The 27,129-nt window shown below is 40.9% G+C and overlaps 3 protein-coding genes across 3 annotated transcripts; all 3 read left to right on the forward strand.

Annotated features, from left to right (window-relative positions):
• Window positions 1-10,647: 10,647 nt before the first annotated feature.
• Window positions 10,648-13,783, forward strand: parapinopsina (parapinopsin a). The gene is made up of 4 exons (XM_036533355.1): window positions 10,648-10,987; window positions 12,320-12,648; window positions 12,829-13,071; window positions 13,658-13,783. Exons 1-4 carry the CDS (start codon window positions 10,648-10,650, stop codon window positions 13,781-13,783), a joined length of 1,038 nt encoding a protein of 345 aa, XP_036389248.1.
• A 2,660-nt stretch (window positions 13,784-16,443) lies between these two features.
• Window positions 16,444-17,660, forward strand: selenok (selenoprotein K). Its single transcript, XM_036534165.1, has 4 exons — window positions 16,444-16,514; window positions 17,093-17,183; window positions 17,297-17,374; window positions 17,558-17,660. Exons 1-4 carry the CDS (start codon window positions 16,496-16,498, stop codon window positions 17,658-17,660), a joined length of 291 nt encoding a protein of 96 aa, XP_036390058.1. The 5' UTR covers window positions 16,444-16,495.
• Window positions 17,661-19,820: 2,160 nt separating this feature from the next.
• Window positions 19,821-26,357, forward strand: actr8 (actin related protein 8). Its single transcript, XM_036533923.1, has 13 exons — window positions 19,821-20,052; window positions 20,610-20,780; window positions 21,211-21,321; window positions 21,407-21,511; window positions 21,699-21,872; window positions 22,031-22,124; window positions 22,597-22,729; window positions 23,626-23,779; window positions 24,009-24,104; window positions 24,886-25,026; window positions 25,238-25,502; window positions 25,726-25,889; window positions 26,169-26,357. The coding sequence occupies exons 1-13, from the start codon at window positions 19,921-19,923 to the stop codon at window positions 26,310-26,312; spliced, it is 1,884 nt and encodes a 627-aa protein (XP_036389816.1). The 5' UTR covers window positions 19,821-19,920; the 3' UTR covers window positions 26,313-26,357.
• The last annotated feature ends 772 nt before the right edge of the window (window positions 26,358-27,129 follow it).

Consider the following 27,129-nt stretch of genomic DNA (forward strand, 5'->3'; position numbering starts at 1 on the left):
AGACAAATTCAGACAACACTTTTCATACGAACACTACCTTTCATCTGTTTGGACATTGTATGGTTTCTTCCTAACCTCTGACCTAAGTGATACCCTGTTCGTTGGGGGGGGGGGGGGGCTTGGGGGGGGGCAACATTGAAGCTCATCTTGCCATCCTGGGAAATGAGAAATATTAAATATAAAAGGACTCATGCGTGCACAATTCCTGGGAACTTGTCCCATCTGTTTGTGAGGCATCAACACGTCCACATTCACTACCCAACCCTGGTTCACAGCTTCTGTCTGTCTCATAAATCAGCTCCCCAGTGCAGCAGCATCTAAAACTAATGTCCGTGGGACACATTAAAAAAACCTCAGAGGAAAAAGATGACCTCCTCGCTGCTAATGATAAGCTAATGACATCCTGACATGCAGCTTCTTGATGGGCATGGACCATGTACCTTTAGAAAGATGGGCTAATTGGCAATTGAGCTTGGGCCCTTGATTTTAAGGTCACAAAGTCAATGTCCATAGCACATGAAGAAGAGTAAAGGTAAGTGTGGTATAGGGGGCTGTTAGAGTTCATTTTATTCTCACTGAGGATATAAGGAATCTACAGAATATTCACAAACTGACTGTAATCATTCTGGCCCATGAGGAGTGTGTTAAGACATAGATACATCCAACATTAATCACTCACAATGCATAACTGACATGTCATTAAGCTAGCTGTATTAATCATAATTCCAAGGAATGTAGTGTAATTTGTTCCGCAAGTATAAAAAAGGCATTCCAGCATTTTGTCATTACTGTGTGTTTAAGTATTGAGTCATGATTCTCCAAATCAAACTGCACTCCATAATTTTCAAGCCTTTTTCATTTCAATAAATGTAAATTGTGTACACGCTACAGTACTGGACATAGTTTATGCATGCAGACACATTATCCAATACTTTATACGTTACCTTCCAAATTACATGATACTTACATGGCATATGTTACTGTGTATGTCTTCTCCTTGTTCAGCAATGTAGCAATGGGGCAAAAACAGACAAACCACACTCTTGCTCCCAGTCCACATACTGTCTCATCAAACCCTAGTGTTAGTCACAGTCCACAGTTGCTCTGATAAATCCCTCATCTTTGCCTTGGTCCACATAAAATGTAATGAAACCACGTTAGTCCTAGTCTGCATTCCCTCTAATCAACCTTTATCTTGGTCTTAGTCCACATTTCCTCTAAAATGTTCCTGGAGAAGTCAAATATGTTTCAAAAACATTTTGGAGAGACTTTAGCATGGATTCAATAATCATTTGCCTTGCATGTAGTTGTTAGTCAAAGTTAAGGACAAATTCTGATTGAATCCAAGCCACACACCATAACAATAATGTGAAACCCTATAACAAGATGGATGTGCCGATATAATTATTAAATGCACACACAAGCTTTCTAAAAATGACTGAGGTGAGGTGTGGAGGTAGGTGAACAGACCCTGAGAATGCCAAGTGCTTGGTGGGAACTAAGCATTTACTAAAAGGAGGCTCAGACACAGTATTATGTCAGGTACAGCATTATTTTTAGCAAATACTTCTGCAGCACTAAAAGGTAATCTGCCTGTTGTGTTCATTTACATTCTCTCTGTATATCTGACAGACTGAAGGTCTGCTGTGCTAAACTCAGCAATACAATAGCCTAAGCACCCGGTGTTCTTACAGTGCTCAATATAAATGTTTTCTGCTTATACTTAGGATAGTCTGTCAGTGGCCTGTGACTAGCATATGACTGCATAAGTATGCATCTGCCTTTTTCATAAAAACAATGAAAATGTTTTCATTGAGTCATAAATGCAAACTGTTAGCAGTTCAAGGAAAAAATTAACAAGAGTTAAACAAGCCTGGCGCCAGACTCCTCTATATTTTAAGTGGATATCACTTCATAACAAATGTTCTGCACTATTTCCTGCTTGCTCTTTTTTGCCTGATCTAAAATATAATGAACTGAAGCAAATGCAGAACATGGTAGACAGAAGGGTTTGACAAGCACATTACACAGGAAATGCAAACTGAAGGTAGTTGGGAATGCTGTACATACTTGTATTGAATCAGCTTGCTGGGAGCATCACTTTCTTTTCAAGTCCTATTTGATAGCACTTCATTTCAAATCACTATTGCTCTCACAAGCAAGTCCATTCTTTTTTTTTTCTTTCATGCACTCCCATCAATTAATTTCAGATATACAATCTACTTTTATCTGACAGTTTTCTTTCATTTGTCATGCTTCAATGCACCTTATTAAAATGTATATTTTGAAATCATTCTTCAAAGACATGCTGTTTGCCTGAAGAGCTAAGCAAGTGCCCCTGGTTACAGGATATTAAAAGAGAACTGAGCGAAAGATCTCAATGCCTTTTTAAGACAGGAGCTGTCTGTATTTCATGTGTCACTGCAGCACCACAAATAATGCTACATGTCACCTGTAAAGCAAGAAAATGTCTCAGTGGTATCTGCTGTTTGCTACAGTATTACATAAATTCAGGCAGAGAAATAAGCATTCATGTTTGGATGCGGTGTTTATTTTGTCTACAGTGTTGCCATGACAGAAGCCTGTTTGACTGGAAGGGGAACTCATTTCAATGTATTTCTCTCCAATGCTTCAAACTCTGAGGTACAAAAAAGTTATACTAAATGTTGTGGATTTTTTTCCACGTATAACAAATGTACCGAACAGATGTGGTTTTCTGTCAATGAATTTCAATTTAGCAAAGCTAATACAGCATACTTTAACTTTAATGAAACATTATTTGCGCATGTCTCTGCCTTAAGAATTAGTACAGTACACAACAGGCTAGAAAGATACTGCAAAAATATAGATGACTACATAAGACTGCACATGACCCATAACAAAAAATGTATTGCTGCAAAATCCAGTCTAAGTTTTTACGATAGAAACAATGATCAACACTAAACGGTCTCAAAAGATTTTCCTACTTCACCACATCACCTTTGAATGATGAACACAATGGTGCGTCCAATGACATGCAATGAAAATCAATGTACTTTTACATGTCTTGCAACAACCCCTTCAGTAGTCATTGATTGCTTTGTTTTCTTCTGTGATGGATACACTAACACTTTGCTGCCTCAGACTGTGGGGGAAGATCATGATGCAACCCAGCTCTAACCCAGCTGCAGTGTGGAGTGTGATACTGCTCAATGCGGGGCTGCATTCAAACTTTCAGACAGAGAGAGAGAGAGAGAGAGAGAGAGAAAGCACTTTACTGCCAACATCCAACCTATCATTAAGAACCAGGAGCCAGCTGTGGAAGCAGCCAGCTGTGTCTGGGGGAATCAGACTGAGAGTGCCTGATAACTGTCCGAGCCACACAGACAACACAGCGTCCTTTACAGACAGACTTTATTCCCAATAAGAAAAGCCGCTTAAATGCAGGGGCCCGGCACCAGTTTGGCTACGACAAAAGAATCATCTAGAATCCTCCGAGCCTTTTTTCTTTTTTCCCTGGCAGCTTTAAATTCAAAACGGCAAGTCATATCTGTCAAAACACAGGCCAGTCCACAAAGAGCCCTGGGTTCCAGCTTTCACTCACACAGAATTCCCACGCCACACAGAAGAGTCCAAAAGAAAGATTAGGCAACTTCTTTTAGAGGGAGGGGTAATTTTACTACTTAAAATAAGTTCCCAGATGGAGAAATCCAGCAACTTTGTTGACTGCAATGAAAAGTGTGCACATTTTTTTTATACACACTAAGAGTAGAGAGTTTGTAAAACTGGACTGTGAATTTGTGTAAAAGTAGATTCAGTGACACCTCAATATAGGGCCAGGGCAAACATCATCAAAAAATAAATCCATTCAAAGTAAGACAAGTAAGGACATTTAGTCTAGAGTTAATTTTCATTCCATTATTATATTATATATTATATTATATATAAATATATATATATATATATATGTGTGTGTGTCATGTTAAAATTAACTTTATCATTTCTAAATGGAAAGTACATTTAGAATTTTAGTAGTATGAGTTCATTAATACTGAAATGCTATATTCATGACCATGAATTTCTGTTTCCATTTTGGTGCCACCAAATAATTTTGTAGGGGATTATGGGAGAACAAAGATTAGATGCATCTGGTGTGAACGAACAGTCCCAATGTCGCTGTCCGTTGTGCTGAATTTCTACCCGAGTGCTAGAAATTGAAATGCATCCTAGCTGATACTGATTCCCTGAATGTTCTGGTGATCTTTTCCACAAATTAACTTCCATGATTTTTTTTCACAACATCATGCTTTTTTTCTTTCTAATCTGTCTGCTCTCTTCAGGGCGGTGATACACAATCTCAGCATATAAACCGAGATGTGTACATAAACGAAGAGCAGTACCAAGACAGGAAATTGGAGATGGTTATCAGTTCCCACCAGAGCATTCTTTCCATATCCACCACCTCGCTGCCTCTTTACCTTCACAAACCTTCAGCTCCTCTTCTCCCCTGTGGAACAGTATGTGGTATAGGAGTTACAGCAATGGAATCTGGACCTTGGGTTTGAATTAAAAAAATACTGCAGTTGTACCTTAAAACCACTACTTAATTCCAATTTCTCCACTAAATGTCCATGTGTTTTCAAAGGTTACAGAGTTGTTCAAAGATGTAACCATGTATTGTAAATCACCCTAGAGAAAGAAAAAAACAGAAAAAAAAATGTAACAGTGATTGAATATGTCACTGATGAGATGAGATGAGTGAATGAAGACCTGACGAAATTTCCAGACAGCCCTCTATGGTGAGAGGAAGAGCCTTGAATTTTGCATGCAGGGTTTTTTTCCGTACTAATTCAATTGTATAATCCGGTGAATTAGGTCATGTGTGAACACAGAGCGGGGAGATAGCCTGGCTGGTGAGGGGGTGTCTTGCATGCCGCAGGAGCCCATGTTAGAGTGGAACACAGATTAATGGAATCTCAGTAGACAGCCTTTGAATAGAAATGCAACAAAATTGCAATCAGTCAGAGAAAGCGCAGCTGTGAGTGCCGATGCAGCAGCAAAACTTGCAGGTTGATCACTCTGGAATCATTTTCACACAATGCAAACAGCAGAAGGAAGAGGAGGTCCACACCAAAAAACTATTTCCATCCAGAGACATTTCAGCAGACAGCTGCACTGACATCAACAGCCGTGTTTTCAAGGAAAATAATACACAGGAAAGCTGAAAGGGAAAAAAGATAAAACACTGCGCTGCTAGTTATTAATTATAATATTAAAATGTAAATAATACAATATAATGTAATGGTAATGACTTAGCTACAATATGGTATAGAAATTTATATTGCATATAATTAGCCCAATAGATATTAAAATGTTATGAACTCTATGCAGTTTCACCACAGGTGAAGAGTACAGAGTGAAGAAAAGGCAAACATGTTTTCTGATCCACTGAAGGGGACAACAAACATTTGATACAGTATCAACAACCTGCAAAAATGACAGCACAGTGACATGATTGTATGCAATGCTTCTGCTCATTGGTTTATACAGGAGGTGAACCAACACAGAGCCTTCTTTCTCAATTGATGCCTGGCATCATACTAATGCCATGCTTGAAAAATCAGATATGCCAATGTTAGTAAAATATGAACTCTGAAGGATAATAAATATAGATTTCAATATTTACTGCATATCCCACGAAACATGAGTCATCCTTATGCTCATATATGCAGTTCCTTATCACACATGAGAGTTGTGTTAATTATCACAGCAGCATATACTGTATGAGAGTTTTCCAATATATGCAATACACCTGTTATATTTGATACATATTTTATAACATATGTTTTAAGGGAGAGATTAGTATTGCAGAATTACAGCGCAGATTGTACTGACTCTGTAATCCAAAGAGTGGCACAAAGCAGGTGATGGCTGTCGCTGAGATTTAGAGCTGTCTAAGTTTCACTGACCTCTGATTCAGTGGGAATAGGTGAGTCATAAGGAGACACATTACAATGACCATGGACTCAATAGCACTATATCTCTAGGCCAGGACCAGGGCCAGAGTCTGACAGTACATACTTGCAAGTTCCACATTTGAAACATGGCTGTAACATTACAATATCACAGAAAATGTAACCTTCCCCTCCACCCACTCTCTAACTCAGACCTTCATGATGGATAACCCTGAGAGATGGCTCTCTGTCAATGCAGTGAGGTGCTATATATCTGCACCTGAACTCGTCCTCTACTCTGACAGCATAATCTTTACTAATCTCCATCATGTTGGAGTGTTAGGGCTTGGCTTTGCATTATATCCTGTCCATTCACATCTCAAGGCCTCATTTAGTTTTTACATACGCCGTTAAACAATTCATGCAGTGAGGTAACCATTGTTTAGAAAAAAAGTAGCATATTTCAAAATCTGAATTCTAAGGAATATCTTGCGCATCCATTAATTCTGTTTCCTTTTTTTTCTCTAAGAGGTTTGCAGTGAGCCAGAACCGGAAGCAAGCAGACACATGACAAAAGATGGGACACTACCCTGGATGGGATCCCAGCCAATCAGGTCGCACTAGGTTGCACATACAAACACCCACACACACCCACACATACCCACATACACACACACAAAGAGACAATTTCAGGAGAATAATTAACCTGGATAGAGCATGTCACTAAACTGTGGGAGGGAACCTGAACACCTGGCTCCCACAATGACACTCTGCACAGACAGGGCTAGACACAAAAGCCTAAACTGCCTACTCCAATATTTTAAGTGGACTATGTGGAAAATATACTGAGTTATTTAAAACTATATCAGCTGTTGCCATTGACATATGCATTATTTTGTAAATATATTGCAGGATATTGTAAAATCCCATTTATAATTCATTATATTATATTACTATATATTATTTGATTATTGTATTCAGATTTTTCATTTGTCCATATATTGAAATATGCTGCTTTCACAAACACAGCCTCTCATAATCTCTCAGGCAAAAAGAGCCATGGCAAAACAACATCAGTAATTAAAGATGGGACTGATAATGCAGACATCAAATATTTTTTCCAGCATGCATTTGTGCCATCAACAGAGCATTAAGAAATTATAAGTAATTCAGAAATCAGAGAAATGTTAATAGGATGCAATGCACTATTTTTCCAAAATAAGTTAGCCTGGCATGTTCATTTTCACCTGTCTGTCAAGGTAAAACATTCCTCAAGGGGGCCACGTATTGGGTGGTGAAGACAGTTCGCACCTCAACTTTAACCAACTACTGACATCTAGTGGATGTGCAGCAGGCTCATTTGAGCTGTGCATCATTGAGACGCTTTCATGACTGGTTGTGTTATTTCGCTCTACAAAACAATTATGTATTGTTGAAAATATAAAAGAAACGTGTTTGAAAAACAGCACTGCCACTTGCCTGCTGAGTTTTATTGGGCCTGAATCTTATCTCCCATTATAATGCTGGAGAGTGATGATACCCACTGTAAAAATTGCCCAAATTGATTTACTGTGCTTGATTTCTTCATTTCCAAATGTGGGAAAGCTAATATAACTTCCATCCATTTTATTACAAACACACATCGTCACTGAAATGCAAACAGTTGTATGGTATATGCAGATATTAACAATGGGAACTGCACCCCAGCCTGAATGAACAGCTCGATGTACAACTACACCTCCTGGACAGAAAAGCAGTGCATTACATGGGTGTTATTCCCAAAATTGTTTTTATAACACTGGGTTACCTGACAAAGAGGTGAGGCGAATTATTATGGCTCAGCTACGGAGCAATTTGAGATTGATGGTTCAGGGGGATAATGTTGCTCTTTGTGGGAAAATGGCTGTAGTGAGGACCATGATTGGCGACCAGACACTGCATTTAATTCAGGGTTAATCACTGTAGCCAAGACATCAAGGACACAGTGATTCCAATGGACGGAGTCGATATTTGTCCGGCACAGTGATTGTTGGGTGCCAAACAGCATTGTAACATTTCTACATTTAATGAAAGAAAATCAGATTTGGGCTTGGTCGTATTGACATTCAAGCTCTCAACGAGTGGAGCCGAGCGAGATTAATGGGTCATTTAACAAGATGCAAACTGAAAAACAGCTGTGTGTTTTCAGCAAAAAAGAACAGTCAAAACCATAATGGAGAGTGAGATTTCCCAAGGGCAGAAAAGATATGCAAAAAAGCAGCAAGCCAAGAGCAAAACATTGCATTACACCCTTTGTGAAAAACCTCAGTGCACATGTGACCAAAACAAGGGTCTCCATTATAACCCAAAACCTAAAAAATGAGTTTAATTTTAACATAATGCACCCGTAAAATAATACATATTGTTTTCACTATTGTCTTTTTTATTATATAAACACAAACCCACAAACATTGCCTGTACATTTCCTAGCCAGATCCCTTCATTCTGTTTCAAGGGCATGGCAAACAGATCTTCTCCCGCAAAATCAAAAAACATGCCACAAACAAACACTTACAGAGTGAGGGCGACATGTAGACTGAAAGTCATTTGATCTGACAGAAACATCTTGTAGTTCATTTTTAATATAGGACACTAAACTCGCTGTAATCCCTATCTTGACTTAATTAAAGTTAAACCTCTTAAAAGGTCATTTTCAGAGCCACTTTATTCTGCTGTCGGCACTTCATTCAACGTTCATTGCTTTGCAAATTTTTTTTGATCATTCCTGAACAGCTCGTCGAGATACGATTTAACAGTGTTAATTTGTTGATAGTAGATAATTTTTTCTTTTCAGTGAAGAACTAAGAAGGTCACTTCTGACACCCCATGCCTTAAAAGAAAAGCAAGTCAATTTATTTTTATTTAAAGTCTTAATTCATGTGTCATCTCTGTATTCCAGAGTATATGCTACAGCTGCCAAGACCAGGATTCCCACCCAACCCACACCCCTCAACACCCAACACATTAATTCAACAGCCAGCAGATATTTACTAAAGTGGGATGATTCTCATATTAAGGGCATGAAGTTGTTCATTTAAGCCTTTTATAACGTTTTGCAATATTAGTAGGAAAACCCTAGGCTGCTACTGTGTACACAATGACATATATGCAGTCATATGAATATGCAATCACTTCTTTAGGCAATCCAGTTTACTAATAGTGGGTGTATCTATATGTCTATTAGGCAGGTCTGTAAAACCTTCCCTTTCCAATACAAGTGGATCTGATTTGGAGGACATGACACAGACACAGAGCCCTTTTTCAGTGCTTTGGCCCATGTTTACTGCCTTGGTGCACAGAGAGGTTCATCAGTCTCGTCACAGTGTAATTATGGATGAAAGGGCTCACTGGAGACCCTGAGCAAAGCTTAGCGGAGGTGCCTCAAAGTGACTCTCTCTGGTGCAACTCAAGACTAATATATTCATCTTCTCCAAAGTTAGAAGCATCTATAATGTAATATACAACTTCTGTCCTCAACAATATCCCAAAGAGGGATGAAAACGGGCTCTCGCACAGTTTATGTGAAGAACTGTTCACTGCCATTTGTGAGACAGGGACAACAGCAGGCCAGCTGAGTACTGCAAACTGACCTCATTCTTTGGAGACACACACACACACACCTTGCATACTAAAGATCTATATCCATGGAGGAAGCCAACAGGATGAATGGTGTTCTGTAATAATGCTCTGTGACCTTCTTAAAACCCAAACATAAGCAAGACCCCTGGGGAACAGCCTGTGCTGATCTTTCTCTCATAATCTGCTCAAAGACATCCTTCCAGGAACCTACCATTGCTTTTCTTGAATTTCATTATTATTAATAAGCCCCAGGGGTGGGGGTAGTGGTCATATTTTAGTCTTAAACTCCCAAACACACACCACACATACTTGTCACATGTTTAGGAAGGTATGGTCAACAGCCTAATTTCTTGCTGACATCAGAAAAAAAAACACAAAAAGTAAGACTTAACAGGTAGGAAGTTTATGCTTACTGAAAATTTTCTGAAATGTCAGATTTAACATTTCACAGCTATTTTGCAATCTTCTTGTCATAATGAAATAGGTTTCTCTTCTTCATTGGTGCCTTTCTACAAACACTTTAAGTGGCTTTTCTATATGCCTCTTCCCTAATTTGCCCCACAGCTAGTTTGAAAAAAGCAGTGACAGATGATATCATATTGAAATAACTAGAAACAGTAATATGTATATTTTGACTTGATTAGATTTTTTTACCCACTTCCTCCCTTCTGGTGGTCCTGTCTCACTGTGACCTCCCTGCTTTCACAACTTAGATTATTAAGACAAAATTGGTGCTATCCATTTTAATTGAATCGTCATGTAAAAGAAAAATCTGCTCCCGTTGCCATTTTTCCTTCAAATCCCATAGTTCTGATCTTACTATAGCAATCAAGAAGAGTGCAATCAGATCAATTAGAAAATTAGCTAGCAGAATTATACAAATCCGGATCTAGGGGTTTACTGCACGACTTATGTCACATAATCTCCAAGATGTCACTTTTATTGAAAGCAGGAATAAAAGGAAAGACTAGAGTGGTCTGTAAGGTCTCAGAGCAGAGCTGGGGTTACACTGGACTGTAGTGGCCTTAGTCCATTGCTTATTTCTCTGTGACATTCCTTTTTTTTCCAGAAGTGTGCACGCTGTCAAATCTGCACCATGGAACATATATCCTTTGCTGTCAATTCTGAAAAGAATTCAGCTGGTCAGCATTCCCAGATTGAGGATGTGATGCCCAGGATTGGATACACCATACTCTCCCTCATTATGGCAGTGTTCTCCACAGCTGCAGTCATTCTTAATGTTACCGTTATTGTGGTGACACTTCGTCACAGACAGCTGAGGCAACCTCTGAACTATGCCCTTGTGAACTTGGCTGTGGCGGACTTAGGGGTGACTGTGACAGGAGGGTGGCTAACAGTTGTGACAAACGCCATGGGATATTTCAGCCTGGGTAGGATTGGATGTGTATTCGAGGGGTTCGCTGTGGCATTCTTTGGTGAGTTTGGCATTAATATCATAATATCATAAACTCAACAAACCCAAATCTGTTTTCCAGGTAGGTTGTAATGTAACAAATCTAATTTGCTTGGAGTGGTGTGATGTAGTTAAATTATTAATTATTACTATAAATTTATTATTTATTATTTCTATAAATAAAGATTTAAGCACCAACATAAAAAGTATGAAATGAACTAATGAACACTTAATGAACACCTTTTACACTTGTTTTTAATTATATACAAATGTTTTATTTTAGAATCAACATCATAATAAATATGGAGAGAGGGCAGATTTACTAAAAATGAACTGCAACTATGACCGAATTGCTACCATATTCTGTATCTCACTAAATAATTTATTCTGAGCAGCTAATTGCGCAGCCAACTAAACTGATTAGCGCTGGTCGCGAAGAGCGAAACTAGTAAATAACGAGTACAGTACAGTAAATAACGAGCTCGAGCCGAGAGAATCGCAAGTGTTAGCGTATTAGCAAAGAAGGTATTGCGGTATGCGTCTCACCTCGGCGACGGAATCAGGTGTGTAATTCTATCACACAGAAAATTAATGGTTTGAGAGTAATATAACAATGAGAAAGAGACGTGAAGAAAAGATGGCAGGACGCCAAGACAAGTGCGGAAAAAGTCAGTGTAGTGCAAGCATTATAAACAGGCGGGGGCTATCTGGCGAGCAGACGATGGAGTAGTAAAAAAAGAGTACATTGCATAGAACAGCTCAGTCTCAGTATGAAAGCAAAACTCTTCTCTGAAATAATTTCTCCTCTTAATTTTTGCCGATTTGTTTATGATACCTCTATATCACAATCAAAAACATACTCAAAGACATGCGTTGGCTTTATATAGGTCACCAGCTCTGAAGGTGAATTTTCTGTTTTCATCAACAGCGCCACATAATTAGCTCAGGCCTTTGTCAATCTGCCAACATTCTTAATTAACCCTGTTCAGTTCCTCGTTGCTTTTGCACATAATATCTCAACAGTGCACATACATACTGAATGTATATCAATATGGCGTCATAATTTGCCATGAAGGACTTGATTTGCACATGAACTCCTATATACATTACGTATACAATGGAGACACAGCCCTTAAAAAAACTGGAACAAGCAGTGTTACAAATCAAATAATCTAATCAAATAACACCATTCAATGTAAGAGGATAAAGTGCAACATGAGTTGCTCTAACCCCTATGTAAGAGCAGAAATGCAACAAATGAACACCGAAATTGTCCCATCCTAAGCTCTTTTGCATCCTTAGGCTGATTTTGTACTGAAAAGAAAAGAAACAGCCACAGGAATTTGCTTTGCAGGCATCGCAGCACTGTGCACGGTGGCAGTGATTGCAGTGGACCGATTCATCGTGGTCTGCAAGCCGCTGGGCTCCATCATGTTCCAGACAAGGCACGCTGTGGCTGGGGTGGCTCTCTCCTGGGTGTGGTCCTTCATTTGGAACACGCCGCCTCTATTCGGCTGGGGGAGCTACCAGCTGGAGGGTGTCGGGACCTCCTGCGCCCCCGACTGGTACAGCAGAGACCCAGGGAACATCTCCTACATACTCTGCTACTTTGTCCTGTGCTTTGCCATCCCATTCACTGTCATCGTGATCTCCTATTCACGGCTACTGTGGTCACTGAGGCAGGTAAAGCACTTAAATGCAGCCCCCCCGCACTCCTGTCCCAGAACAAAAACATAAATGCAAAGAAAATATCTGTTCAGGCACAGCTGTACTTTATTATCCTTATGATGTCATACTGTCCAATCACAGGTGATAAATTAGTTTTAGGGGATGTGGTGTAACAGAAACCCTCTCCTCCCCAAGGTGGCCAGACTCCATATGTCCGAGGGGGGCACCACTGCAAGGGCAGAGGTGCAGGTGGCCCGCATGGTGATCGTGATGGTGCTGGCCTTCCTGCTCACCTGGCTACCCTATGCTGCCTTCGCTTTGGCAGTCATCTTGGACCCTGAGCTCCACATCAATCCCATCACTGCTACCATCCCCATGTACTTGGCCAAGAGCAGCACTGTCTTCAACCCCATCATCTACATCTTCATGAACAGACAGGTAAGCCATAACACAGGTATATGATCGTGCCACATACAGATACATGAATTGACAGGTCAGCAACGGCCAACCACTAAATCTATGGCACTATGGCCTGAACCTACCAGGAATTCTCCCTGAAAAGAGTGACATATACGTGAGCCAAAAGTGCCAACTCAACACTACTACTACTACACCAAATATCAACATCTCCTTCTTGCACTGTAGGTATGGAGAGCCATATTCATGCAGTAGTACAGACAATATGTAATCAGCCTTTGACAGCCAGCTCCATGGGTTATAAACTGAAGAACAATGCCCACTCCATAGAGACTTCATCACTCCTCTATCACTTCAGTATTATTTTAGAATGGAACTGGACATAGCTCTCTACTTCTGTTTTTTATATTATCATCATTAAAGTTATTGCCATCATTTTTCTGTTATTATAGGAGACAGGTAATGCAATTCAGCTGAATACAAGGACAGAGACCGCTTGAAGAAGTTAATCTCCTCTTACACTATTGTTAACTTTAAACCTTAAAAAAGCCTACAAACTCAGAGAAAGTTAGGAATGTGTCATATTTCCATCCTGTGGTTTTTGCAGTTTCGGGACTGCGCTGTGCCATTTCTACTTTGTGGAAGAAATCCGTGGGCTTCGGAACCTGAGGGATCGGAAGCAGAGACCACCGTTTCTACCGTCAGCAAAAGCGCCAAGGTGTCTCCCTCCTAAAATCCATCTCCAGTTTTAATCCCTCCTCCTCATTTCCATCCTACCACTAATACATCTGAAGCCATTGTCCAATGGAGCCTGAACAATGAATGAGAATCCATTTTTAAAATGAAAAGTTTAATGCAGTTCTGTAATGGAATGTCAAGGTCATCCATTATTGTGATTAATTAATATTGCGTATGGTTTTCACAATATCTTAATTGCAATGGACACATCTGAATCCATAAAAACTTAATTCCTTGTCGATTGTCAGTCCTAGGCCTAACAACAAACCCAACTGCAGGAAATTAAATTGTGTTTTTACTTTCATCTGTTATGGGTTTGTCTCAATGACTGATGAAGACAACATGCTTTGAATTCTCTTTGATTTAAAACACTACGCATGCAGGCTGCAAATAAAAGGTTTTTTCACTTTCCACGCATTGTTCCTCTTCCTGGCTTTGTTGAGACTCAAAGTTTTGGTTTTTACCCAGCTGATGGAAAATCAGCTTACCTTTAAAGTGAAGAAACAACTTTAGAACTTACCTGTGAAGGACTGCATGCTTCCAATCATCCAATCTCCTGTGAGTACTGGAATTTCAGCCCACACCTCTAAAAAGATTGTGAAGGTCTTTACAGAGCTACAAAGCTTTTTTCCTACAGAAAGAAAAACAATGTTGCTGTACTACCACTCTCCTTCAGGCTGCATTCAGGCTTTAAGGGGTTTAACACAGTCATTTGTACTGTGCAGAGACAATTAAATCATATGCAAAGTACAGATGAAAGCAGGCATACCATTCAAGATTCTGCACTCACTCGTTCCAGACTGTAATAATTTAGGGAAGTTTTTAGACTAATCTTTCAGGCTGTGCTTGAGAGAGGAAAAGGCTTTGCAACCCCCTGCCATGATAGCAGACTATACTGCTGTGAAAACTAAACAAGTTTTCTGTCTATTTATACCTATAAATGATGTTTCCTGCCGTGTAAACTATATCTGAGTAATCCACCAAGTCTTATTATAAGCAACGGTGGCACTTATTTGAAATTGCTTGGACATAAACTCTCTATTTGGAAGCATCAACCATTATTTTGGTCCGCTGATGACACTCATCACCGGACTCACACATGCAACAGAAGGTCACTGTGAGTATATTGTTTTCCATTTTACTACATGCTCACAGAGAAATAGAGATTTCACTCCAGCACAAACACTCACAAAAAGGTTATGGTTATCATGTTATATCTGAAGCAAAGAAATTGTAAACTAGCTGAAAGTAATTCACACAATGTGATAAATGGTATTCTCATGTGATGTGTCCATTCGTGAGTCTTCCTGTATGCAAATAGACCAAACCTTGAAAAATGTACCTTTCAATGCCAATTTAATTTTGTTTCACACCCACAGTGAAAAACGCATCGTATTATCCCTAACTGTGTAGTATTTATGTTTGTTTTGCAGGACAAAAGCAACTAAAGAACTGTTGTTTCATGTAATAATAAACCCATTGGGCTCAGATATATGCTTGAAGGAATCACAGCCTGGCAGATGTTATGGTGACAACATGCAAAACGTTCAAACAAACCAATAAGAGCAAAAGAAATTCAACCACCATTTTCAGTTGAAATTGCTAAATGGGGTGCTTCTGGATAAAGGAATGTGAAATGAGCAGCCATCCACAGCAGTTCTCAGGCAGCAGGTCTAAGTTTGGACCTAATGATTTAAATGCAAAAAGAGAGCCAACAAATCATGTAGTCTACTCAAGGACTACCAACATGCAGATGTCAAAACTGAGTTGTGATTAAGAATACACTACAAAACGCCATTAATATTGTCTGCACTGCCTTGTCAGCCAAATTTGACAAGGTGAGACATTTAATTATCAAAGGCTTGACATTGAACATTAAGAACTTAAAATTTAAGGACTTAACATGGGTGGATAGATGGATGTAAGGAACACTGATCCCATTAACAAGATTACAAAGGAAACATAAAGTGAAAAGCTGAAAAATAAAAAAATAAAAAAATAAATAAATAAATAAATAAATAAATAAATAAAAAAATAAAAAAGACTACTCTGCTAGCCACTGACTACTCTTCTTAAAACAAGTACTTTAAGATGGGGAGCTGGCTGCTGTGAAAGCTCTAAATTGTTTGTAACCCAATAACAACACCAGCACGGGACTGGTGATCATACAGGCTTGCCACAATTTCAGCTGTTTCAACTCCATTTAAAGCAAAATGATATTAGGCGTCTGTTGCATTCGCATAACTGTCAACAGAATACAAGCCACACTTTCAAACAAGGAGCAGAAGTCTGCAGAATGAAATTACATCAAAAAGTGCATGAGTGTGATGTCCATAACCAGTCTCCCCTAACTGTCGCTAAACTTGCTGTATGCACTTTTGTAAGTCGCTTTGGATAAAAGCGTCTGCTAAATAAATAAATGTAAAATGTAAATGTAAACAAACACAGCCATGTTCTCCAGCTAAACTTGTAATGAAAAACGTTCATTGTAAAACACGCAATGCTGACGCTTTGACTACTTTACAAAGTCGTTTTAAGCTTACCACTTTTTCTACCCACTGACGTATCGGATACCCCTCCCCGCCTCACCGGCGGAAACATCTCGCGACGCCACTACAGGGTCCACAGATAACCTGCCTTCACTGATGACGTTAGCACCGGATACGGAAGCGATGTCTTCACATATACAAATCAGGTAGCAACTAAAATGGTGTACGTGTCTAATGGTGAGTAGATAGCTAACTGAACACATTTATTGAAACAAATGTTTTATTAAGTAATATTTTAATTGACCACACTTCTGTATTCCCAAATATAGAGAAAGTTCTACAATATGTTAGCTTGCTAGCTGGCTGGTTCTGCTAGCTATTTTTAGTGTCTGGTCATTTCTGACTAGCAAGCTAACTTTAGCTATGTAGCTAGTGTCGATGGTAATGTTTGTTTTGACACACGATTTATAGCTAACGTGTATGATATCTGTCAGTGTAAAAATTGATAAGCTAGTTTGCTTCTTGAACATGGAAAGACATTTTCCTTGCTAGGTTTTAGCGAGTTAAGCAGCTAGTTGTTTCGCGTCTGAATTGTTTGCTAGCTGCCTAGTGACTTCAATTGACTACGTAGGTAGTTAATACTGAAACTTCGCCAAGAAGCTAAAGAGAATACCCCGTAATCGCTATCTGTCTTGCAACGTCATGAGTGATGATAGTGATTGATTTTGTTATCGAGGTCTTATTGTTTGGGATTGAATCAGCCCTTCTCATTTAAAGTTTGAAAGGAAAGTTGTCTGTCAAATTTGTTCCTTCAGGTCAGGTGCTGGACAGTAGGAGCCAGTCTCCATGGAGGTTGTCTTTTTTCAGTGACCTCTTTTGGGGAGCTGTGGAATTCATCGGATTGTTGTAAGATTTCTTTTTTTTTTTTTTTTGTAGATATATACACATTATTCATGTAAAATTTGTTGGTTGATTCCCTGTAACATATTTAAACATCAAAATGTTTTATCATTTGCCAGCTTTCAAACACTCTTCCAGCCAGATCTTTCAAAGAATGGCAACTCGGGATCATCCTCAAGGTTCAGTGATGGCAGAGGGTAAGTCACAACATCCAGAGCACTGAATGGACCCATGTTTACCCACTAAAGCTGCCCCTTGATATAGGTTTTAATGTGTTTAAGTTGCTGAATTTTAAATAAACATCCTTTGGAAAGCTTGTGATTTTTTTCCCCCCATATTATTTGAAGATATTACATGTTTTCCTGTCTCTATTTTGGTAGCCCCCCGGGGTTCCCTGGTGGGCGGAGACGGATGGGAAGGATAAACCATGGTGGGGGCGGCCCCAGTGCCCCACCAATGGGAGGAGGAGGATGAGGAAGGTGAGCAGCTGGATGAGGGCAGACATGAATGCCTAATAGTGACTCCTGCAGCTGCCAGATTTATCCCCCATTCTCCCCTTAAAGCACAGTCATAAGCTCTTGAACCACTCATGCATAGCTAATGTGCTGCACTGCAGAGCTAGACTTCAGTAATGCAAATTACATAGCCTGAAACAAGTCAGACTGCATTTCCGTTCAGCTGGTTTTGTGGTTCAAGTGGACATTCTGTGTGTCTTTGCAGTTAGCTGCTGTATCCATTAGCAGTTTTAACAATTGGTTTATTCACATATGGGGGATGTATTGATTGGTTTACATGCATATGGATAGTTCACAGTTCAAAGCAAGGTCAAAGTAACACTAATAGGCTAAATCATGCAAATATTCAACTATAAAAAGTAACAGCGTTAGTATGGATTATACACACATGGTAGCTAGCACCAGAGATTCTGAGCAAAAGCTGTGCGTCTGTGCAGTAGGTATGCAAGGTCTGTTATGTGTTTGATGGATGCTTCAACAACATGTTTTCAATGTGTGCCAAGGTCATCAGCTTCATTTGAGCCATTTATAAATGATGAAACTGTCCTGTAAACCCTGTTATTCACTTATGCCCTCATTTGCCATTTCAGGTAAACGCCTGCACACATAGTGCAGGCGTGGAGCATGGCGTGCTGGCTGAGCGCTGGTGCCGTGGGTTCCCATAACGGGGAGCTGCGGCTTCGGTGCTGATGTGGACACGCACGCAGCCTCCTCCTCCAGCTGTTTCTGCAGACCAGCAGATTCTTGACGCTGCACTGGGAATTCCTTCTTTAAGGGGCCAGGGCAGCTGATCAGCAGCTTCTCGTTTCCTCCTCCATCCCCCCCCTCGCTCTCTCTACGGGCTTGGTTTATGTAACCCTTTTCTCAAATTTGTGTTTTGTATAGTATAATAAAAGGCAGTATGTCTGAACTGAAAGTGCTTCATTAATAGATGAATGCGTGAGTGTTCTTTGGTATACAGATATACACAGTAAGGCAGGTATTTGATGTGCAAAAAAATAAAATATTACAATTTGATGAACAAATACAGTAGATGGCTGTTTTTACTGAAGTTTATTTGGTTTAACTTATGATGGTCTCCTTTGCACTGGTTAGATTTTCCCCACATGGCCTGAAAATGATGCATGCATTAGAGATTGTCTGATTAAAAAAAATGTATTGTTTTGCATAACATGAAACTGTTTGTGCCACTCCTCAGGGTGCAGCCTACTGATGCAGCTATTTTAAATGACTAGAAATACTGTGCAGAATGTGCCTTTCAATTGTACAAAAAATGTCCATCTTCCCCCCCCCGTGATAAGGTAGCAGTACAACCACGTAAATGGAATTTTCAAGGTTTAGAAAAACAAACTAGAGGGAGGATGCATATAAAATAAAAAATAAATATATTACATTATAGCTTGTTCCCTCATAAATCCCAACGTATAAAACTTCATTTCCGTATTGTCAGCGAGAAGGTTTGTTAATTCTTATAGCAAAATCTACAAAGTTCCAACCCTATCAGTCTGATGCTTATCTGTAATTTAATTAGATGACATAGTTTTGAAGTACCCCCTCAAATTTATCCCATTAGTCACTACTTAGCTTGCAGAGATTTCAAATCATGCATCAGATCCTATCTAGGAATTATATGACTAATACATCAGCACCTTAAAGATATGAGGTGTCCCAGGGTCTATGTAGGAATTATACTTCTGACAACTACTACCATTACATTATTACATGATGGCGAAAACAAACACATAATCTACATACCAAACATCCAGCATAACTGCTTGGCAGATCACTGCCATCCAAAAATATTGCAATAGTGTAGAGGCAACAATTATATGTACACACATATACTGAATAACTCCTTGTACAGCACTTGGATAAATTTCCATAAATAATAATTCAGCCTTAATATTAACTGAGTTGATTTAAATTCAAAATAATGCTTGTATTACAGATGTGCAGTTTAACGTAAAGTGGTCACGACAACCAACGTTTATGTTAAAAAAAAAATGTGTTCTTATTAATTAAAGCTCGATTTTATGTAGCTCTGTTTGCACTCCTTTCATTTCCGCAATGCAGTAAAACTCAGGGAGGATCTTTTCTTGTCCACCGCTGTGAAACTCCGGGCGGAATGTTGGTTGTCCATCGTGTTCGCCGAGTAACAGTTCTGCATGTGTGCAGCTAACTAGTTTTTGTGTATTTCTTGCGCTTGCTATACGTTTTCACTATCAAAAATGACACAGGCGGAGAGAGAACAAGAAAATGGAAAAGAAAAAGAAAAGGAACGAGAGAAAGAGAAAGAGAAGGAGCAGCGTGGTGTTAAAAGACCGATAGTTCCACCCGTCATCCCGGAGCCTCTTCAAGAGGTAGCTATTTCAAGCTATCCACCTACTTAGCTAATTATTACATTTTAATTGTACGTGATCGCCCTTCAATAAATTTTCAAGCCAGGTTGCTACATCGCATGGCGCACTATGTCAGTATCGGTGACTGCATCGTCATAACCTAATCCCTACGACCGCAGCTATTTTCCTAGCCCTTACCGGCTGTGTCGGTAGTAGTATTGTTTTGGACTGTATCCCCGGCAAGAATGTGCAGCCCAAATATATGATTTTGCTGTGACAGACAACATATGGCCACTAGTCTTACATCCAATGAACGCAATATTAACAGATCCCCTTGAGTGAACAGTACGTTTTTTATGAGGGTTGTCATTCGAGGTGATGCTGTAAACACAATATGATTGCTTTATACAGAAAGTTATACACAAAAGTTACAAAATCTCCCATCTCTCACATGGGATAAACGAAAACGTACTGAGAAACAGCTGCCAGCTGGGTCTGGTTTCTCAGGGAATGATGTATCCCCTAGCTGTCTTTGGTGCTTATTTGTGTTTTCTCATTGTCAACATTGTCACCTCCAGCAAATCCAGAGCAACTTCATTGTGGTGATACATCCGGGCTCTAAAACACTGAGGCTTGGCCGAGCAACAGACACACTTCCAGCAACAATTCCACACGTAATAGCGCGAAGACAAAAGCAGAGCGGACAGCCACGTTACGAGAACCCATGGCTCCTGAGAGAGGGCCTAAATGTGAGTACTAGCCAGTTACACGTTTAGCTTTTATCATATCAACAGGCTGACATCACGAATCTGCTGAATGCGTATACCCAGGGCCTGTGCTATGACTGTGCTTAGGTCCCCAGACAGATCTCAGTGTACCCCCAGTTGTTTCCTTATATCCCATTGTCTACATAGTATTTATTATATTTCTGGTGCCGAGCCTGCCTATACCTGCAATAATTATTTGAATGCCAAATAGTGATCTAGGTTCTAGACTGTAGGACCCTGACTTTCCTCTGCACAAATAACTGGAGATAATAAGCAGTACAACATTCCTTGAAACTACAGCGCTTATGCTAATCACTAACAGGTTGCTAAATCGTGTACTTTAGCCGTGGTGCATGTGGAAATAGAGTAATAATTTAAGAAATGCATTGGCTAATCTGTATTTCTTTCAAAGAGACCCGAGAGTAATGAGCAAAGGCAAAACGGACTTAAAATGGTTGACCAGGCCATATGGTCAAAGAAGATGTCCAATGGGGTGAGAAGAACCCCTGTCTGTGCTGACCAGGTGAGTGTTAAGGTCAGAGAAGGTTTAGCATTTATCCTGCCAAACAGTCATGTCCCATTGAGCTGGCATTCCCGTCGTTTCATAGGCCAGGGCATACAACAGACAGATACGTCCAGCTGTCCTGGACAGTGTCCCCAGAGTGAAGTGGACCAACACATCCCAACACCCTGAGTTCCTTGTGGGGGAAGAGGTGAGGGTATCCCTGATGAATGTAGGTTATAATTGAATCCCTATCTTACAGAAACGGAATCACACAAGTGTGTGACACTTTAGACCCTGTTAGTTTTACCTTACCTGGATATGGTTTTTTATTATCACTTTATGTTTTCTGTATGCAGTCCTGGTGTCTGAAAATGCCTTTTTTTCCACATTGACAGGCTCTGTACGTGAACCCTACAGACTGCTATAATATTCACTGGCCCATTAGCCGTGGGCAGCTGAACATCCACAGCGGCCCCGGTGGCTCTCTCACAGCTGTGCTCGCAGACCTGGAGGCCATTTGGTCTCACGCGATACAGAAGTTTCTGGAAATCCCTTTGAAAGATCTCAAGGTACAATACAGCTGGGATGAGGAAATATGTTGTTTAAATTATTATTCATTACAGAAGCAGTCATATTAGTAGAATATCGTACTCTATTTGCCCCACAATATATTGTAACTTTTGTATTGCTGTGTGAAAGTAAATCATTTCTTCTGTTTGCCTGGCAGTATTACAGATGCATCCTCTTGGTGCCTGACATCTACAATAGGCAGCACGTGAAGGAGCTGGTGAACATGCTGCTCATCAACATGGGCTTTTCAGGTATGAACGAACAGTCCCAGTGTGTGATTTTCAGCTATAGAAACAAACTTCATGGGCTCAGACACAGACTGCTGCTGCCCATTACATCAGATCCATTAAACTCGCAGACAAAAACCAGCATTTTCTGTTGTTGTAAAATTTTATCACACATACGTTATGTTACTCCTTCTCTAACATTATACCAATTACACAGGTGGTATGATTACATAAAAGGTGTACTCTTTGTAGGAAAAAGGAACAACTCCTGGTAGTGTGGGATCTAATGTGTAATTATCACTGTCTCCACCAGAGGTCATTGCTTCCTTTGGATTATGACGCATATCACTGTCAAGAAAAATTTTAATTAAGTCTTTATATGCACAGGATGTAATGAGTTATTAAGCAGTGTATCCATGTATGTTGGTGCTGCGCCCCTAGAATCAAAGTGAACCGGTGAAAAGGCTCTGTGTTTCTTTCCCCTCACTCCCTGCAGCCATCGTGGTTCACCAGGAGTCAGTGTGTGCCACGTTCGGCAGTGGCCTTAGCAGTGCCTGTGTGGTGGACGTGGGGGATCAGAAGACCAGTCTGTGCTGCGTGGAGGACGGGGTGTCCCATCGCAACTCCAGGTGGGTCACAACATCTTCCTAGTATTGCTATAGCTGGAGTGTTTCTGAAACAGTTGGAGCACGCTGCAGATAGGAAATGTTGTAGGTAAGAGCATGCTGTACTATGTCTCTCACGCAAGGGTGCAGTGGTTCACATGCTGTTGCCGTGCATGTCAGTGCAGTTGCCGTGGTTTGGGTGCAGCTATAGTGTGGTGTTGGTTTGGTTCTGTGGTTCAGATGTGCTGTTCACAGTTGTACTGTGTAATTGTAGTTGATGTCTGAGAGATTCACTGCTTTTCAAGAAAAAAGTACAGTGAGCACTTTCTTGCTTTCTTCTGCAGTGAAGAGAGTATCACAGCACTGACTGAATTTGACAGCGATTTCTGGAGGTTCATTGGAGTTCCCTTGATTGGGCTTAGCTACCTCAACACAGCGTCAGAAGCCTCATAGTAATACAAAGGCCTGACTGTTTGCCCCACTCTGGCCAGTGTCCAAAGGTCAGCTGTCAGCTGTCAGCTGTCAGCTGTGGCTGTGTTGTATACAGCTTTACACATGTTTGCTTCCTTTGTTATTTCTAATGAGGGCATCCCCCCTTTTCAGGAAGGAAACTCTTGGTTAGCAGGTGAAAGCTAGTAAAGAGCTTTCAAGTATGTGTTGTAAATGGTATGCGGTTGAAGCGCTCTCTTTCTTGCTTATCTACAGCCTACCAGATAAAATTTACACCATGTGATAGTGTTCTGCAAAGTCAGTAGTGAAATCCAGGAACGTTGACTCCTAGACAGGGTTGTGTTTCTGGAGAACTCCGCTGAGATAGGGATTACTGATCACTGCAAACGACACCCATGGAGAGATGCCGCGCTGCGGTCTGTGTGGTGAGGCGTAACCTCCCCCTATGCTGTGTGTGGCTCCCCCTGCAGGTTGTGCCTGGCGTACGGAGGTTCTGACGTGACCCGCTGTTTCTTCTGGCTGCTGCAGAGAGCCGGGTTCCCCTACAGGGACTGTAGTCTCTCCAACAGGCTGGACTGCATCTTGCTGCAGCAACTGAAGGAGACCTTCTGTCACTTAGATCAGGTATGCTATGCTTACAGCATTGACCACACCTATTTTACCTGGACCAGGTGCAACACAAAAACACACCACTAGCCACTTTTCAGTTATGTGGACCAGGTAGGACTACAGTACAGTGACCTCTCTGTACATGTTAATATGTATGTGGTACATAACTATATGTCAGCACCCCTGAAGCAATATGACTTAATATTGCCAAACTGTGACTCCTGTGATACTTCCTGCTCACCAGGACATCTCCGGGCTCCAGGACCATGAATTCCGAACACGGTTCCCAGACTCCCCAGCTTTGCTATACCAGCTTCGACTTGGTGATGAGAAGCTACAGGTACACCCTTTTCCTGTCCTTCTTACCAGGTTCACTGCTACCAGCTATAGATGGAGAGCACAGCAGAGTGCTTGTGATGGGAATGATGGAATTAGCATACTACTTTAAACAATTCTTTAATAACAGATGATCCTTACAGAGAGATGCATTGTTTTTTTGATACTGGAGCAGTTTACCCTTGCTCCTCAATGTTTGTGACAAGATATAAGTTTAATGTTATATGACAGTTTAACTGTATGCCAGCAGATACAGATGAAATGCAGTCATATTTTATTAAGGCTTTCTTTACAAATTCAGGTGAACAGATACAGTGAAGCCTTACGAAACTAGAGGAGCATCCAGTTCCTGCATTTTCAGTTGAATGGAATTTGACCAGATACTTTGACAGATGTTTTCTTCCCAGATATGTTAGCTGCATACTTGTCTATTAGGGTGGAATGTAAGGAATTTGATAAGTAAGGTTACAAGGTAAAAAAACAGTTTTCCTTTGTTAAAATATGAACAGCTGAGGTCATTGAAAACCCCATGCAGAAACTCCATTGCTACTTCATGCTCTCATCATTGGATTTCTGTCTATTCCTTTTCTGTCACAAATTAGGCATCTCTATGGTTACATATTGTGCAGTTGGTGTCGACACCTGCTATTTTTCAAATACATTCAGGTAGATATTAACCAATGAGTGCTCAAACAGATGAGACCCTCCCCCTACACTAGATGGGTTGACTGATTGGTTAGTGGCTTGATCGAATTGTGATGCAGGGGCTTTAATCTTTGTCCCAGGCACCGATGGCACTCTTCTACCCAGCCACGTTTGGGATTGTAGGACAGAAGATGACGTCACTCCAGCACCGCTCTCAGGGGGATCCTGAGGACCCTCACGATGAGCACTATCTGCTGGGAACCCAAAGCAAGCAGGACCAGGTAAGGAGTCTCTCACTTGCCATATGTACTCTCTTGATTGGACTTAGCCATACTGTGTAGGGCATTGTTTGTGGTGATTTCCGCATTTTGTTTAATTTTTACCTTCTTCCCTCGTTCTTCCTCTCTCCTTCCCTGACTCCCCTTCTTCCTGTTCTCTCTCTCCTGTTCCTCGCCCACCCTTTGCTTCTCCTTCACCTCCTCTGTGGTAAAGTCTTCCAAAGCCACAGCAGAGCGCAAAGCCGTGGCCAAGCCCTCTGGGTTTGATAGCGAGTCCTGCAGCCAAGGTGGAGACCCCACGGAGCGGGGCCACGCCCAGGACATGGAGCTGGGACAGTCCCAGGGCGATTGCCTGATGGGCGGGGCCGACATGGAGGAGCCCCCCTCTGCGCTGCTGTCCCGGAAGACGGCCGTGACACAGTTCGAGGGGAAAGCGCTGGGCCTGGACAAGGCCATCCTGCACAGCATCGACTGCTGTGGTGAGGCACCTGCCGAGAACCCGCTCTGTTCAAAACTCCTGTCGGTTGCTGTCAGTTCCAGAACACTAAGGCTAGATGTCCAATGAGGCTGCACCTACCCTACATGCTTTTTCTGAGAAACTGGCCCACAGGAAAAGGAGAAGGGCATGCTAGAGACGCGGTCTGTGTGAAGCGTGTAAGGTGACATCAGTGTGGCTGACTTCTGTGTTCCTCTGTCCCACAGCGTCGGACGAAACCAAGAGGAAGATGTACAGCTCCATCCTGGTGGTGGGCGGTGGGCTGATGTTCCACAGGGCCCAGGAGTTCCTCCAGCACCGGATCCTCAACAAGATGCCCCCCTCCTTCCGTAGGGTGGTGGAGAATGTGGAGGTCATCACACGGCCCAAGGTGTGCAATCCCGTGCACATGTACATGGCTTAGACCCTCAAAAGGCCATCTGCCTAGTGCATGCTTAATGCGCCCAACCAAACATTTCCCAGGGTTTCATTTTCTAATGCTTTTGAATGCAGAGAAAAATGTTCCAGGCAACTGAACTGTTGTGTATGTGTAAAAATAACAGCCATTAGCAAGACTAAGTTGCTTCCGCAAAGAAGCTTAACAGTATGAATGGGTGTGTTCAAAGTCAGTACCCCTCAGCATGAAATTGATGTTGCTGGTCTCTTGCAGGACATGGACCCCCGGTTGATTGCCTGGAAGGGGGGTGCTGTCCTGGCCTGCCTGGACACCACTCAGGAGATGTGGATATACCAGCGGGAGTGGCAGCGCTTTGGCGTGCGCATGCTGAGGGAGAGGGCAGCATTCGTCTGGTGACCCATTGTCCTGGTAACCCCAGGACTTTCATCTTGTCAGTTACTATGTGCCCTTTTGTATAGAATGTATCATACGTAATTAATTTCCTCTGTAGGTGATTTTTAATTGCCACACATGGAGGCAAATTGTATATTGCTCATATTTGTGTATAAGCCTTTGAAATGGTTTGTCTTTGTTTTTCATTAAAGGATCTTTTATGTATACCATAATGTGCATTTCGAAATTTATGCTTATAGTTAAGTGGTTTCCCATTTGATGGCAACTTCTGCATTGATGTTCAAAGTGGTATTGATTGAAACACTATAAGGACAGGAAGGGTAACTATTGTGAAGGGAACAAACATTAGTCTTGACGTGATTTTGGAAAATAAATCCTTCACTTTTTTGGTATATACAGACAGAAAGAATTGAATTACAGTGTTGATAATAAGATTTCCTGTTTTTAAGTCTTTGCAGAGGATGTGGTCTAAATCAAACTAAAGGTTTTTAAATACCACAACTACTGGTGGAAACACATTTAATTTTTGTGGTATGCTGTAATAATTGCAAAATGATATAGATAATGATCAGTGTTTATGTTTTTAAGTTTGCTAAGGATGTGGTCTGTAAATCAAACAGGCTCTAAAATGCCTTTACAGCTTCCCTTGGAAACCTTTCTGATGCCATTTGCTGTACATGTAGATGCTGAGCAGATGCAAAACAAAATACCCCATAAAATCTAATAAAGGTTTACACTTTATTAAAAGTTTTAAATTCAGATTCTGACATTGTAACCAGCATTAGGGTGCGAAAGAGATAACATCTACTGTAATCAACAA

This window comes from Megalops cyprinoides, chromosome 7, assembly GCF_013368585.1.
Source record: "Megalops cyprinoides isolate fMegCyp1 chromosome 7, fMegCyp1.pri, whole genome shotgun sequence".
Classification (NCBI taxonomy): Eukaryota; Metazoa; Chordata; class Actinopteri; order Elopiformes; family Megalopidae; genus Megalops; species Megalops cyprinoides.

What these genes read in the sequence shown, in the direction of transcription:
- parapinopsina (XM_036533355.1), top strand. Translation starts at nt 10,648, where the DNA reads ATGGAACATATATCCTTTGCTGTCAATTCTGAAAAGAATTCAGCTGGT. An exon ending in GTTCGCTGTGGCATTCTTTG is followed by an intron (nt 10,988 to 12,319) that starts GTGAGTTTGGCA and finishes TTTGCTTTGCAG; the next exon opens with GCATCGCAGCACTGTGCACG. An exon ending in TACTGTGGTCACTGAGGCAG is followed by an intron (nt 12,649 to 12,828) that starts GTAAAGCACTTA and finishes CTCCTCCCCAAG; the next exon opens with GTGGCCAGACTCCATATGTC.
- actr8 (XM_036533923.1), top strand. Translation starts at nt 19,921, where the DNA reads ATGACACAGGCGGAGAGAGAACAAGAAAATGGAAAAGAAAAAGAAAAG. An exon ending in CATCAACATGGGCTTTTCAG is followed by an intron (nt 22,125 to 22,596) that starts GTATGAACGAAC and finishes CACTCCCTGCAG; the next exon opens with CCATCGTGGTTCACCAGGAG. An exon ending in CCTTCTGTCACTTAGATCAG is followed by an intron (nt 23,780 to 24,008) that starts GTATGCTATGCT and finishes CCTGCTCACCAG; the next exon opens with GACATCTCCGGGCTCCAGGA.